The sequence below is a fragment of the Leucopleurus acutus genome (genome assembly GCF_964270905.1).
Source record: "Leucopleurus acutus genome assembly, chromosome: 7".
NCBI classification, from domain to species: Eukaryota; Metazoa; Chordata; class Mammalia; order Artiodactyla; family Delphinidae; genus Leucopleurus; species Leucopleurus acutus.
In genome coordinates, this window is record NC_139150.1 from 28,229,696 (window position 1) to 28,246,129 (window position 16,434).

The window sequence follows — 16,434 nt, forward strand, 5'->3', positions numbered from 1 at the left end:
CAGTGCTTGGTGGGAGGTGTTGCACTACAGTCCCTGGGGAAGAATGGGAACGTTTTTTGTTCTAATCCAAGCCAAGTGAGATGGTGCTGCAGAAGAGCGCTTAAGGTTTCGGGTGCTTGCAAAGAAAGAGAGTCTGGCTTCTGGCTTGAGTGGCTTGATGAGTGGAGGCCTGCTGAGCTCTTGAGGCTGCAGACCAGAAGAGGAGCTAGTGTAGAGGAGGAAGGAAGGTGGGTATTCTAAACCGAAAAATAAACAAAAGCATTTCAAATCTGCTTGAGATGTTCTTACAGGCTCAGAAGGAGTGATAAAATCCATGACTGGGGAAATTAAATCAGTTCTTGTCATTCTCTAATGAGTTGAAACTCCTTAGTAAATCTATTTTTTTTTCTTTTTCTGTAGAGTCCTTGTCTAGAAGGCCGGTGCCGAGCATAGGGTGTCTTTGGGCCACACCATCCAGCTTCCCCATGGTCTCTTAGCTCATTATGATAGCTGGGTTTTGACTTCATTTTCCTACCCAGTCTTCCTTTTTCCTACTTGTTTTAGAGCCACACGACCCCATATCTCCTACTCAGAGGCTTCATTCTTTGCCAGTCTACTTCCTTCAGGTTGACCCAGGTTTCTGCCTAGATGATCTGGTCACTAAATTCTGCTCTTCTGCCACTGTCCCACCAGAATGAGTGCTGTCACTGCAAAAAACCTCCAGATGCTGTTCTCTCCTCTGGGTTGGATCATATTGGTGTTGCTTTTGGTTCAGAAAGGCATGTTCCCGACCCTGTGGCTGACAGCTTTTGAACTTCTAGTGCTTCTCCTCTACCCTCTCAGTAGAGGCCCTGCATTTGTATCTGATCCATACTTAGTTCTCTTTAACTTTTGTTCTATGACAATGTTTTAGACATATAAAAATATTATTTATATTGTTTTAACCAACTCCTTAGAACCTTAATTTTTAATTTTTTCCCGCAAAAAATACCAAGAGTGTCAACATCTAATATGCAGGCTTATATCAAGTTGAACTCTTCACCTGCTACAATATTCCATAGGTATATAAAAGTGGATGCTATAGGGCTTTGATATAAACAAGCGTACTCATGTTAATCAATGATCAGAAAATTGACAGATGTGATAATAAATGTCTTTCCCTGAAAAAATCAGGAAATCTCCAATAGATTATTAGGTATATTATTTTCTTATTAATAAATAAATTTTTAATTAAAATATCAAAAAGTATTAAAAAATTATCACTATGGTCATCTCCTAAAGCTACCATTTAAAATATTTCTTCTAGTAACTAGGAGTCATACATTCAACATGTTTGTATTTTGATTTATCACTTAATATGCTATGAACCGTTGAGGTTAAAGGGTTTTTATTTTTTTATTTTTTTATTTTTTTATTTTTTTGCTGTACGCGGGCCTCTCACTGCCGTGGCCTCTCCCGTTGCGGAGCACAGGCTCCGGACGCGCAGGCTCAGCGGCCATGGCTCACGGGCCCAGCCGCTCCGCGGCACGTGGGATCCTCCCGGACCGGGGCATGAACCCGTGTCCCCTGCATCGGCAGGCGGACTCTCAACCCCTGCGCCACGAGGGAAGCCCTCATCCAGATTATTTTGAAACAAATCCTAGGCATAATTACATCAGTTTATCTATCTATAAATATCTATATATCTAGTATATATTTATAGATAATATATGTGTAATGTGTAGACATACACTAAGTGGCAAAAATCCAAGTTCCACTATTCACATGGTAGTCTACAAGAATGCACCTCCTGGAGCGCATAAACTATAAGATAAATGATGCTGTCTCCAGTTTAGCAATAGGACGGTGCTGGTGATGACTGTAAGCCACTAAAAGGGCGCATGAGCCATGTAAAATACATTATTTCTCGATCCAGTGGATTGTTGCCATGAGATAATACAGGCTGTATACTACCTGACTTTCTAAATTTCAAGGGAGCCCATTTTTTAAAATTAAACACTGCAGCACTTACCCAGGGTTGGACATTTTACAGAACACACGAGGATTCAGTGTACACTCATGTAAGGCTAATGCTTCCTATAACAGTATAGGCTATGGTCCTGCAGGAGGAAGGAATTTCAGGCCAAAAAGGAGAGTTCTGAAACTTCAGTCGTACCTGCTAGGCTAATTTTGAGGAACTGTCTCTTAGAATATTTCAGTCAATGTTGGTTTATATACCCAACATATTGCCATTAACTGCTTATTGAGTTTGAGTACATATTTTGAACCCAAAATGTTTTATTTCTCCAGGATGCTATCATATAGATAGTAGTAATCTCCAAATATACGTTAGCTATAGCATGCCAAAGAGCTTCCCATAGGCTCATTTTATATCAGCAATCACTTTCCCTTCTTTCCACCTTTCATTAATTTTTACCCAGATTATCCTCTTTGGGGTAGAACTGTTAGCTTCAGCAAGAGGACTGATCCATAAAGCTAGCAGCAATTTAAATATGGTCAATGATTTCCCCCTTTATCTTGTGTATTATATAGAACAGGGTTGGATAAATACAAGCATATTGGCTTGCCTCATTAACCAGGTAAGAGAGAAACAGAACCTATTAATCCCATTTTTAAAAGGGTAAATAAAGAATGATCTGTATTATTTTAGCAGTGTGGGCAGTAGTACCTAGATGTGTTGTCATGGTATCATGTTCAGCAACTGATCCATGTCCCATTAAAACAGGATCAGGCAAAGAAAAAGAAAATTTTTAGAAATATAGAAGTTTCTATAAAGCGCCTGTATCATTCCCACAATTTTCCCCCCAACACATCTCAACAATATGGCCAATAGTGATCTTCCTGTAAGTCCACATATATCATGTTTTAACACACATTGATTCAGCCTTGAAAACCATCTTTTTAGCCTTCTATCACGCTCCAGTTTTGTAAAAGCAGGGTTTAAATTATCCATTTCAGTTTTCATTAGTCCACATTTTGTGGATGAGGATGTAGATGATGTCCAATGGTCTGTAACTTGTTGGATTTCACTTTGAATTCCTTAATTAGATGACCAACATCCAAATTCCTCTTGCTGTAGGCCTCAAGTAGTGGTTGAGGTATTTGCATCATTTGCCAGGTATGCAAATCCAAGAACAAACAAGAAGAAAATGTGTGTCTCTCTTAGTCAAGACTCATTGTTATTTACCCAGAAGGAAGGGTAATGGGCCAATGTAATCCACTTGCAACTGAGACTAAAAGCAACCTTTTCTGCTGACAAGCATAAAAATTGTTAGGTACATATCCAGCTCCCGAGGGAATCAATGAGATGCATATTTTTTGCACACATTACTGCACTACTTGAATGCCTCCATGCCCTCTTATATCCTGTTCCCCAAAAGGCCGCTTCCGAAAAGAGAATAAAGGCTTCCATTTGTTATTTCTAGTCCTTTTATGAATTCGTAAGGAAAATTCATATCTATGTCTATGTGACAGACATAGATATGCCCTGCTTTAATTATCCCTCAAGTCCATAAAGTGTCCCATAACATACAACCCCATGTAGGAGAGCTTTATCTTCCAGTCATGTAAGGCCTGTATTTTCAGACCATATTGCTAGTCCATTAGCTTCTGTCTGAAAATAGGTAAAAATTCATATTATGTCATTGTCACTATCTGGGTCCTCTGATGAATAAGGAAGACTATTTTTAATTCTTCCTAATTAAATACTAACAGTGGCTTTGGAATATTATTTCATCACTTTTACCTCAGTTTACTCATTCATAGAAAGGGAATTCTTACTAAACAGTATTGTACAGAGTTTTCCAGCTCTAAACTTCTGTGATCTTATTAAAAAACCATAAGATATTTCCATTTGAATTTAATGTACACATAGTATGGTTTGTGGTGTGAGTGTGTGTGAGTGGAGAGTTGTGTGTGTTTGTGTCTATACACATGCATAAATACTGCTCTTTTTTTCTTAAGTAAATTTTTATTGCTCATAATCCAAATACTTTATTAAATTTTTTTCAGCTTTATTGAAATATGATTGACAAGTAAAAATGTATATATATATTTAGGTTGTGCAATATGATTTTTATGGTGTGTAACATGAAGTTAATATATGTATACACTGTGAAATGATTACCACAGTCAAGCAAATTTAAACATCCACCACCTCACATAGTTACTTTTTGTGTATATGTGGTGAGAACACTTAAGATCTACTCTCTTAGAAAAGTTCAAGTATACAATAGAGTATTCCTAGCTGTAATCAGCATTCTGTAAAAGACCCCGATAACTTATTCACTTAATACCTGAAAGTTTGTACCCTTCGACCAACATCTCCCTATTTACCCCACTGCCCAAACTTTGGCAACCAACATTCTACTCCCTGATCTTATCAGTTCTATTTTTTTTTGTAGATTCCTATCAGTTCTATTTTTTTTTTTAAGATTCCACATGTAGGTGAAATCATACAGTGTTTGTCTTTCTGTGACTGATTTATTTCACTTAGAGTAACGTCTCCAGATTCATCCATGCTATCATAAATGGCATGATTTCCTTCTTTTATATGGATGCATAATATTCCATTGTATATGTGTTTTTATATATACATATGTATATATATGTACATATATATCATATTTCTTCATCCATTCATCAATCAATAGACACTTAGATTGTTTTCCATATCTTTCCAATGGTGAATAATGCTGTAATGAATATGGAAGTGCAGATATCTCTTCAAAATACTGATTTTATTTCCTTTGGGTAAATACCCAGAAGTGGGATTGCCAAATCATGAGGTAGTCCTAATTTTAATTTTTTGAGGAACATACGTATCATTTACCTTAACGGCTGTACCAATTTATATTCCTACTAGCAGTGTACAAGGATTCCCTTTTCTCCACATCCTCTCCAACACTTGTTATCACTTGTCTTTTTGGTAATAGCATTATAACAGATATGAGGAGCTATTGTGGTTTTGATTTGTATTTCCCTGGTGATTAATCATGTTGAGCACCTTTTCATGTATTTGTTGGACACTTGCATATCTTCCTTGGAATAATGTCTATTCAGTTCCTTTTTCCATTTTTTAAATTAATTTTTTTTGCTATTCAGTGTATGCATTTCTTATCTATTTTAGATATTAACCCCTTACCAGATATATGGCTTGAAAGTATTTTCTCCCTTTCCATAGGTTGCCTTTTCATTTTATTGATAGTTTTCTTTGCTCTGAAGAGATTTTTAGTTTGATTTAGTCCCATTTATTTATTTTTTGCTTTTGTTGCTTGTGCTTTTGGTTCACATACAAAAACTCATTGCAAAGACCATTGTCAAGAAGAGTTTTTCCTAAGTTTTCCTTTAGGAGTTTTATGGTTTCAGATCTTAAATATAAGTCTCTAATCCATTTCAAGTTATTTTTTATGTATGGAGTAAGATAATGGCTCAGTTTTATTATTTGCATGTGGATATTCAGTTTTCCCAACACCATTTATTGAAGAGACTATCCTTTCCTCAAGCAGTATTCTTGTTGTCCTTGTCAAATATTAGTTGACTGTATATAGTTGGGTTTATTTCTGGACTTATTCTGTTTTGTTGTCTGTGTGTCTGTTTTTATGCCAGTACAATACTGTTTTGATTACTAAAGCTTTGTTATATAGTTTGAAATCAGGAAATGTGATGCCTCCAGCTTTGTTCTTCCTTCTCAAGATTGCTTTGGCTACTCACGGTCCTTTGAGGTTTCTATGAATTTTGGATTGATTTTTCTGTTCCTGTGAGAAAACCATTGGAACTTTTATAGAGGTTACACTGAATCTGTAGATTGCTGTGGGTAGTATGGACATTTTTAACAATATTAATTCTTCCGATCCATGAATATGGGATATTTTCCCATTTATTTTTCCAATTCCTTTCATCAATGTCTCATAGTTTCCAGGGTACAGATCTTTCACCTCCTTGGTTAAATTTATTCCAAAGTATTTTATTGTTTTTGATGCTATTATATATGAGACTATACTCTTAATTTCTGTTTCTGATAGTTCCTTGTAAGTGTACAGATATTCAATTGATTTTTCCTGAAACATGGCTGAATTAATATATTAATTATAACAGTTTTCGGTGGAGCCTTTAGGGTTTTCTATATATAAGAACATGTTATCTGCAAACAGGGATAATTTAACTTCTTCCTCTCCCCTGGAGAAGAAGCATTTTATTTCTTTTTCTTGCCTAATTGGTCTGGCTAGGACTTCTGGTACTATGTTGAATACAAGTGACAAGAGTGGGCACCCTTGTCTTATTCCTGATTTTAGAGGAAAAGCTTTTAGTTTTTCATTGTTGAGTATAATGTTAGCTATGGGTTTATCATATATCCCTTTATTACATTGAGTTTCCTTCTTTTTATACCTCATTAATTGAGAAATTTTTTAATCATGAAAGGGTACTGAATTTTTCAAATGCTTTTGATGCATCTGTTAAGTTGACAGTGGAGTTTTTATCCTTCATTCTGTTAATGTGGAGTTTCACATTTATTGATTTGTGTGTGTTGAACCATCCTTGCATCCCAGGGATAAATCCCACTTGATCATGGTGTATGAGCCTTTTAATGTGCTGTTGAATTCAGTTTGCTAATATTTTGTTGAGGACTTTTGCATCTATATTCATCAGGGGTATTGGTCTGTAGTTTTCTTTTTTCTTTTTTTTGTGGTACGCAGGCCTCTCACTGTTGTGGCTTCTCCTGTTGCGGAGCACAGGCTCTGGACGTGCAGGCTCATCGGCCATGGCTCACGGGCCTAGCCACTCCGCTGCATGTGGGATCTTCCCCAGACCGGGGCACAAACCCGTGTCCCCTGCATCGGCAGGCGGACTCTGAACCACTGTGCCACCAGGGAAGCCCCTGTAGTTTTCTTATAGTGTCCTTATCTGGCTTTGGTATCAGGGTCATGCTATCCTTTTAAAATGAGCTTGGAAATGTTTCCTCTTCTTCAATTTTTCAGAAGAGTTTGAGAGGGACTGGCATTAATTCTTTTTTAAAATTTTGGTAGAATTCACTACTGAAGCCATCTGGTCTAGAGTCTTCTATGTTGGGGAGGTTTTTTTTTTTTTTTTTTTTGCAGTACATGGGCCTCCCACTGCTGTGGCCCCTCCCGCCACAGAGCACAGGCTCCAGACACGCAGGCCCAGCGGCGATGGCCCATGGGCCCAGCTGCTCCGCGGCACGCGGGACCCTCCCGGACCGGGGCACGAACCCGCGCCCCCTGCATCAGCAGGCGGACTGTTGGGAGGTTTTTGATTATTGTTTTACTCTCCTTACTCATTGTTGGTCTGTTCAGATTAATTTACCACAATCAAATACAGAAATTTTACACTTTACCCTCCCTTCCCCCACTTTATGTAATTGATGTCAGGTTTTACTTAGCACTTTATTAGCAATTTATTAGCAAATTTCTGTGGTATTACTTATTCTTACTAGTTCTGTCTTTTAATTTATATACTAGTATTAAAAGTGATTTACATGCCACCATTACAGTATACAATAGTCTTTGCTAGTATTTATATTTAACTTAGCTCTGAGAGTTATATTTCATATACTTTTATGTCTCTGGGTGGTTGTAATTGCCTCCAGGACCTTTGTCAATATTTCTGGTGCTAGGTCAAGGGTTAGCTTCATTGTTTGAAGACAGCTGGCCTATTATAAGGTGCATGGATGCATGTAGTTCTCTGTAGGTCCTTGGGGGGTCTCCCATTAGATCACTGGGCTAGTCCCTGGATGGGGGCCTGCTTCCAGACCATAGCTGTGAGAAGTGGAAGCCAGTTTATAAGTGCCCTTTCAACATCTGCAGTTGGATCAATGTCAAGTGCCTACCTCCAGAGACACAGACATATGTGTCCCTTGGCAGGTACCTGGGTGAGCAGGAATACTCTCTGATTATGACTGTGAAGGGTTGGAGCTGGGTTACAGGACTGCTTCAAGACCTGTAGTCAGACTGAGGTTGGCAGGTACCTCCAGGAGCTCAGATGAGCATGTCTTCAGGCAGGTTTCTGGGTGGGCAGGGAGTTCCCAGCCTGAAGCTGCAAGAGACTGGAACAGAATTACAGGGCTGGTTAAGGATCTGCAGTCAGACGGAAGTTGGAGGGCTTGCAGTGGGGTACAAATGGGCATGCCTCCTACCTGGTCCCTGGATGTCCAGGACTATTGGCCAAGAGCATCTGGAGTCAGGTCATGGGTCACCTAAGGGTCCACAGCCGGGATTAAGGTGGGCGAGCCCTGTTACCTGGGGCTTGGAGTGGTGTGATTCCTTCTGGGTCCCTTGGCAGATGGTGCTGGTGGCTAGTTCAAGACCAATAAGGCTATAGCCAAGTCCAAAAGGGCACAGGGCTGTTTCTGGGTCAGTAGCTGGCACCACAGTCCGCCAGCAGCAAGTCTCCTACTTGAGCATGGTCCTGCCTTCTAAAAACAATCCTCCAGAATCCAAATATTTTACAGTGAAATGTAACATCTGTTGGAAAGTTAAAGTCAGAATCTAAGTGTTAATATCTATAATGTAGCTTGATAGACTTTCTGAAACACTTTAGTACAACAATGTGCTATCTGTGTATCTGAATTTGTGCCCCAAACTATCCACTCAGGACTTTTAAAACTTCCTTCTGGCCTCGCACATATGAATTCACTTTTATCCTATAAATTTATTTATTTTATTTCTTATCTGTCTGTCTTTTCCTTTCAAAAAAGGTTGGTATTAATATCTGTATGAAATTAGCTTATCTAAAAGAATGAAGATAAGTAAAAAAAATTAGATGACAATGCAGTTAATTCACAGAAAATGTCTATTTTATTTCATTCATAATATCTAGATCATTTTTAAGTCTAGCATTTCATTTTGGTAATTATCATTTCAATTAAGAACTTACTTTGAATTAACTTCACTTTGTAAATATATTTTAAACTAAAAAGGTCTCACATTTCATAAAGTTAGTTTGGTGAACATTTGCCCCTGTTTCCAAAAGTTGCATGGGTGGGAGAATGTTATTTCATTTTTGAGCTTTAGTTCAGTCACATTATATTCCCAACACCACTCTTAATTGTGTATGTGGGACACTGTCCCTGATGCATAAAAAGTTTTTCCATTCCACAGATCTCTCATTCCAACTTTAAATTGCTTTGGGAACGGGGGAACAATTACAACTGTTGCATAACAAATATTTACTCTTTCACATCTACGGAATCTGACATTGTTGAACCTGACCTTAATTCAGAATGCTGGCATAAATACTAAGAAGAAATTAACAGGTTCTTCTAGGAGGTGGAAATAATTTATCAGTATAATGTAAGCCTTGAATATCATGACACTATACCTTTTCATTCCATAATTAAAACTATTATTAAATATGGATTTAAAATATGAACAGCATGAGGCAGTGCAGTTACTAATTTTTTATTAGCAAATACAGCTGTGATATGTTATTCAGCATACTTCGGGAGTTTATTAGAAATGCAGAGTCACAGGGCCTGCACCAGACTTAGTAAAAGAAAATCTACATCTTAACAAGATACCCAGGAAGTTTATATACATATGAAGAATTTGAAAGACTGAAATAATTGATTCTTCATAAATCCACCAAGGCAAAAAATTCTGGGTAGTTCTTGGTGGGAAAACATGGTATAATAACTTTTGGTGTTGTAGCCCAAAGAGCTCTAGACTTCATTGGCAAAGATCTGAGCTTCAAGCTCCGATCTTTTTATAGGCTAGATTAGTTTGGCCATATTCTGTCTTTCACATTTGAAAAAAAAATAGAGATAATGGGAAGATTCATTTTTTTTGTAAAGTATAAAGTGCTACACACACATACACAGATATATATTTAAGCATTATTACTGTTTTCTCAGGTTCACTTAAATAAATAAATTACGAAGAATAACTTTGAAGCCACAGAATAAAACAAAAGAAGAGAGACTATTTTTCTTCAAAGATCTCCACTGTATACTTGCAGAGTTAGTTTACACACTGGTCTTGTACTGGGAAAGACTACAAGATCAACAACTAACTAGACCTTTGAACAAATGTTAAATTGCTGTGTATGTAGTTCAGTTTACTATGATAAAATGTCTGCCCTATAAAAATACGCAATTTAACAGACTGGATGGAGATCCAGGGTGTCAGGCAGACAAACAAAAATGCATAAAATTGAACTTGCTTTAAAATTTTCAAAATTTCTGTTAAACACTGAATCAAAATTCCAGTCCTAGTTGAGTTGTCTTTTGCCTTCCCTACCACTCTGTCACTGAGCCTGACTAAATGAAGTCAGGTTTGTCATCTGAAATATTCTAAGGCTTTTAAAAAACTCAACTTAGGGTGTCTTCAACAGTGGGGAAGGTTGCTTCTGAATTTGCGTCTGATCCTAGGTAGATCTTCAAACATTAGACACAGGGCATTGAAATCTCAATTTCCCAGTATCATTGTATTCTAGGCGCAGACATTCTTGAAGATAACTGAATGACAGAGCTTCAAAGAAAACATTCTTTCTACTTCACTCTAGAATAATGCCTATCCAAGAAATTTGTTACATTTGTTGTTATTTGGCAGTGAAAATGTTTCATGTTGGTATTCCTTTGACATCCTGAAAGCTGAGACATGGATAGAGTAAATAAGACATTTGTGAAAGAATTCATTCTTCTGGGACTCTCTGGTTACCCCGAACTTGAAATTATTTTCTTTGCTCTAATTCTAGTTATGTACCTACTGATTCTAATTGGCAATCGTGTTCTGATCATAGCAAGCATCTTTGATTCCCGTCTTCACACTCTCATGTTCTTCTTCCTGCACAACCTCTCTCTTCTGGATATCTGCTATACATCCTCCTCTGTTCCCTCAACTTTGGTGAGCTTAATCTCAAAGAAAAGGAACATTTCCTTCTCTGGATGTGCAGTGCAAATGTTCTTAGGATTTGCAATGGGGTCAGCAGAGTGTTTCTTCCTTGGCATGATGGCTTTTGACCGCTACGTGGCCATCTGTAACCCTCTGAGATACCCGTCATCATGAGCAAGGTGGTGTATGTACTGATGGCTTCTGTGTCATGGTTGTCTGGCAGAATCAACTCAATTGTGCAAACATCTCTTGCCATGAGATTGCCTTTCTGTGGTAATAATATTATCAGTCATTTCTTATGTGAGATACTGGCCGTTCTCAAGCTAGCTTATGCTGATATATCCCTCAATATTGTTACCCTAGCAGTGTCAAATATGGCTTTCCGGGTTCTTCCCCTGCTGGCCATTTATTTTCTCCTATATGTTCATCCTATACACCATCTCGAGAATGAACTCAGCCACAGGGAGATGCAAGGCCTTTTCCACCTGTTCAGTGCATTTGACGGTGGTAATTATGTTTTATGGTACCATCTTCTTTATGTATGCCAAACCGAAGTCTCAAGACTTCCTTGGACAAGACAATTTGCAAGCTAGAGAAGGACTTGTTTCCATGTTTTATGGGGTAGTGACCCCAATGCTAAATCCTGTAATCTATAGCTTGAGAGACAGGATGTAAAAGCTGCTGTAAATATTTGCTGAGTCAGAAATCTGTGAACCAATAAGACCAAAGGGAAATGTGGGTGTTTAGTATATAAAGACTAGACATGGCATCATTGGGCAACCATTGACAACCTTCTTTGGGGAAAGCAAAGTTATATAGAGAGATTTTTATTCTTTGTTTCCACTATCTCAGCTTAGCTACAATCCCTGAGAACAGTAGTCTGTTACAGACTCAGATTCCAATAGATTCTGATCCATATTTCACAAAGGCAGTCACTTTAGAATCTTATCCCTGGTGATATCTGAAATGAGTGTTTTTGGTGTACTGTCTGGCAACACAGTGGAAAATATCACACATACTCTTCAGAAATAGTGAGGCAGGAGTATAAATTCTGTTCCATCACAAACCACTTAATATTGGGAAAGTTATTCACTTTTTCTAAAATGTAGTTCGCTTATTTGAAAAAAGAGAGTAATTAAACACTGCTCTCAGTGTTATTGTAAAGATTAAGTTGTACAAAACACCTGGCATAGTGCCAATTCATATTAATTCCCTTTGTAGAGGATGTTGTTTGACTTCTTCTGTTGACCCAGAATTTAAGTATTGAAGTGGAGACTCCAAACTAAAGATAAATGACACCAAGTAGCACTTTTTATTTTTTAAGCTACCAATTGTTAGAGTCAGGCATCTCTCCCTTGTCTTCCTACTGGTATCAACCACCACTCTTCCTTGCCTCCTCTCCCCACATATCTATATAAAGTAAACATCAAGAAGGGGGAAGGTAGAATCAAAGGAGATTTATACATCATGGGAAGTGCTCAATGAATGGTGGGAAGTGTTTCACTACTGTTCCTATGAAAGAGTAGGAAGACTGTTCTTATCCAAGACAAGTAAGGTAGTGCTGCAAAACCTGTTGAGGTTTTGGGTGTCTACAAGGAAGAACTGACATCTGGCTTGATGAATAGTGGCTTGCTGAGCTTTTTCTCTCTAGGCTGTAGACTAGCAGAAGAGCTGCTCTAGAAGAGGGCTGGAGGATAGGTGTCTTAGGGCTGAAAATAACCAGAAAGTTTTTAGTTTGCCTGAAATATTTCTTTTGACTCTGAAAATCTGAAATTTGTGACTGGGGAGAGAAATTCATTTCATTTTATACTCCAGTGAGTTGAAACTCCTCAGTAAACCTATTATAGGCTTTTTGGATGGTTGGTTTTTTTTTTTTTTCACTTTGTGTAGATTATTTTTCCATGGCTGAGCACAGCATATCATTGGTCCATATCACCAGCCATTGTGACAGCTGATTTCAGCCTTATGGTACTACCTAAATTTTCTCTTCCCTGTTGGTTTTGGAGCCATAGTATGACCCCAGACCTCCTACCTGAGAACTGTACTCCTTGCTAATCTACATCCTTGGGTAAATCCATGTTTTTGATCTATGTGATCTGGTCACTAAAATCCTGCTGCCTGTCTTCTGTCTCACCTGGGTTGGAGTGTTGTCACTGCAGCAAACCTCTAACTGTGGGTCCTCTCCTCTGGCTTGTATCACAGCGGGTGCTGCTTTTGGTTCTATGTAGACAGGCATGTACCAAACCCTTTAGGTGAAGCTTTTAACTTCTCCTTACTCACTGGGATGAGCCCTACATTTCAGTCTGATCCAAGTTTGATTCTTTTCAAACTTTGACCTATGCTACCAAGGTTTTAGCACATGTCTGTATGTTCATGGTTCTACTTCTAGAACCATGGTCCCAGCCAATTCATTAACACCTTAATTTTTTCCCCCCACAAAGCAAAGGGTGCTAGCATCTCATATGCATGTTTATATCAAACTGAATGCTTTATTTACAAAAATTGATTAAAATTATTCTTTCTGTTGCTATATAAAAAGTTGGCACTATGTTGCTTCAATTTTGACAAGTTCTGCTCATGTTGATGAATGCCCAGAAAATTAAGTTTTAAAACTAATCTGCCCTCCCAAGAAATTGAGAAATCTCAAAAAGATTGTTACATGTATTATTTTGTGATAAATAATAGATATTTTAGAAATTCAAAAAACTGTGGAAGGCTATAAAGAAGAAAATATTGTTACCACGGTTGCTACCTCCTACAGGTGACCACCATTAACATTTTTATTATTTATCTTATTAATTTGGAGTTTAAAATTAATCATTTTAATGTTGACTTATTTTGGTGCACTGTGGTACATTTGAAGTTGCTATTTTGAAAGTTTTTTTAATGTGTGTAGAACTCATTAGGTTTCACAGAATAAATTTACTACATAGAAAATGAATTTACTATAGCAGGTGATATGATTTTTTAATTTCTCTTATTAAATTATATGTCCCTCCACCCAAATCATATTACCTGCTGTCAGTGTCACTGTACATGTTTCCTCAAACTTTTGCAGCTCTGGTTTGTGTGTGCATGTGTGTGTATACATATATAAACTTTTAATTTTGGAAAATTTCAAATAACCATAAAAAGAAAGCTATAGATGAAACCTTATATACCAATCACTCAGTTTTAAGAATTGCTAGCTCATTGTTTCACCGATATCTATACCTACTCACTCCCTTTTTCCATATTTTTAAGCAAGTATTGGATATATATGTGTGTGTGTAGATAATTTTTATTTTGAAATAAGTTCAGACTTATAGAAAAGTTGCAAGAATCATAGAAAGAATTTTCTTTAAGCCTTAACCCAGAATCTTCAGATATTATATCTTACCACATTTGCCTTATCGTTTCTTTATATATATATGTAAGTATATTAATATATATGTAGAGAGAGAGCTGTTTGACAGTAAGGTACAGATATTATATCTCTTTACCCCTAAATATTTCACTCTGTCTTTCTTAAAAGCATTCAAAGACTTTTTTTTTTTTTTACCATAAACAGAATATAATTATTGACATGAAGAAACAATACTATTTAATTTAGCAGTCAGCAAAAAATGACCCTGGGCCTTGGCTTGCTACCTATATTTGTGTGGTCCATGAGCTAGGGATGATATCTACATTTTTAAACTGTTGAAAAAATTAAAAGAAAAATAATACTTCATGGTACCTGAAAATTATTGGAATATCAAACTTGAGTGTCCATAAAATTTTTAAAGACCTTTTTATTTGGTGATAATTATAGACTCATAGAAAATTACAAAAATAGTATATAGAGTATCATGTACCCTTCACTCTACTTCCCCCAATTTTGATACCTTATATTATAGAAGTACAATATCAAAACCACAAAATTGACATTGGTTCAATGCTATTAACTATACTACAAAACATATTCAGTTTTCACAATTTTCCATGTATTCATATGTGTGTGTGTGTGTGTAGTTCTATGCAATTTTATCCTATGTACAGATTCTTGTAACCACCACCATAATCGAAATATATACCTATTTCATAACTATCAGGAAACTCCCCTTTTGCTACCCTGTGATGGTTAATTTTATGTGTTAGTTTTGCTAGGCTGTGGTACCCCATTGTACATCAAACATCAGTCTAGATGTTGCTGTGAAGGTAGTTTTTAGATGTGATTGACATATAAATCAGTAGACTTTGAGTAGAACAGATCACCCTCTGTAATGTGGGTGGACCTCATAGAGTCAGTTGACAGCCTTAAGAGAAGACTGAAGTCCTCAGAAATGGAAGGAATTCTGCCTCCAGACTGTCTTCAGACTTAAGACTGCAAGGTTGACTCTTGCCAGAATTTCCAGCCTGCCAGCCTTCCCTGTAGATTTTAGAATTGCCAGCCCTGACAATCACATGAGCCAATTCCTTAAAATCCATCTCTCCCTCTCCCTACCGCCCCCTCTTACTTTCACTGACTCTCTTTATCTATCTATCTATCTGTCTGTCTATCTATCTATCTATCTATCTATCCACATCCTTTTGGTTTTGTTTCTCTGCAGAACCCTGATGAATATATACCCCTTTATATTTGCACCCTTACTTGAGCCTGTTCCCTGGTAAAGCTAAGTTTCTCTTCTCCTTCTCAGTAGTCATAAATAAAGTTTGAATTGAACATAGCATGCTCATTTATTTACATAGTGTCTATCACTGCTTTCATGCTACAATGGCAGAGTTGAGGAGTTGTGACCGGAACAATATGGCCTCCAAAGCCTAACGTGTTTACTATATATTGCTGTATAAAACCATGAATTCATACTGATACCTCAAATTCAATGCAACACTAGTAGTTGGACTCTGTCTTCCCTTTTTTATATCTGTATCTTCTACCTCTAGCAGTGAGATACTTGCAGGGAAAAAGAGTAATGAGGAAATAAAAATCACCAGTGAATATAAGCCAAGAAATTACCAGAGATCACATAGGCCTGGGGACCATTTTATTTCTTTCCAGTCAGAGTAGAGACCATGTCTTTGGGGTATGGCATGTTCAATGGAGTGCCACAGGGGTAACATCTTGTGGGGCTAAAGTATCCTTATAATAAGGGCTATTTTAGATTTGTCTTTAAAACTGTTTTTAAAAGTCTAGAAAAGATGAAGCTAATCTACAAGTAACTTAACTGGCTACCAGAACAAAGTAAAACATTCTAACATCCTTTAAAGGAATATGACAAAACCCAGCACTCAACAAAGTCAATTTCACAATATCTGGCATCCAATAAAAAATTCAAGTTATGCAAAGAAGCTAGCTAACATAACCTAGAAAAAATTCAATCAATAGAAAGAGACCAAGAAATGGTAGAAATAATGGAATTAGAGGACAAGGAATTTAAGTGGGCTATCATAAATATAATAAATGTGCTAGATTTAAAGGAAAACAGGAATATAATGTGGAGGAAAATGGAAAAAAAAAAAGACCAAGCACCATTTCAAGAGGTAAAACAAATAGTGCCTTAAATTTTTACTGGGTGGAGTTAATAGAGTAGAAGCTGCAGAAGAAATGATCAGTGAGCCTGAAGACATAGCCATAGAAAATATCCTA

The 16,434-nt window shown here is 37.1% G+C and overlaps 1 protein-coding gene across 1 annotated transcript; it reads left to right on the plus strand.

The window, feature by feature from the left end:
* Positions 1-10,592: 10,592 nt before the first annotated feature.
* Positions 10,593-11,547, plus strand: LOC309964438 (olfactory receptor 13C4-like; the record flags this gene model as incomplete). Its single annotated transcript, XM_082843441.1, is given in 4 exon segments — positions 10,593-10,989; positions 10,992-11,236; positions 11,238-11,494; positions 11,496-11,547. Coding segments are annotated over 4 exon segments (951 nt in total).
* Positions 11,548-16,434: the final 4,887 nt, after the last annotated feature.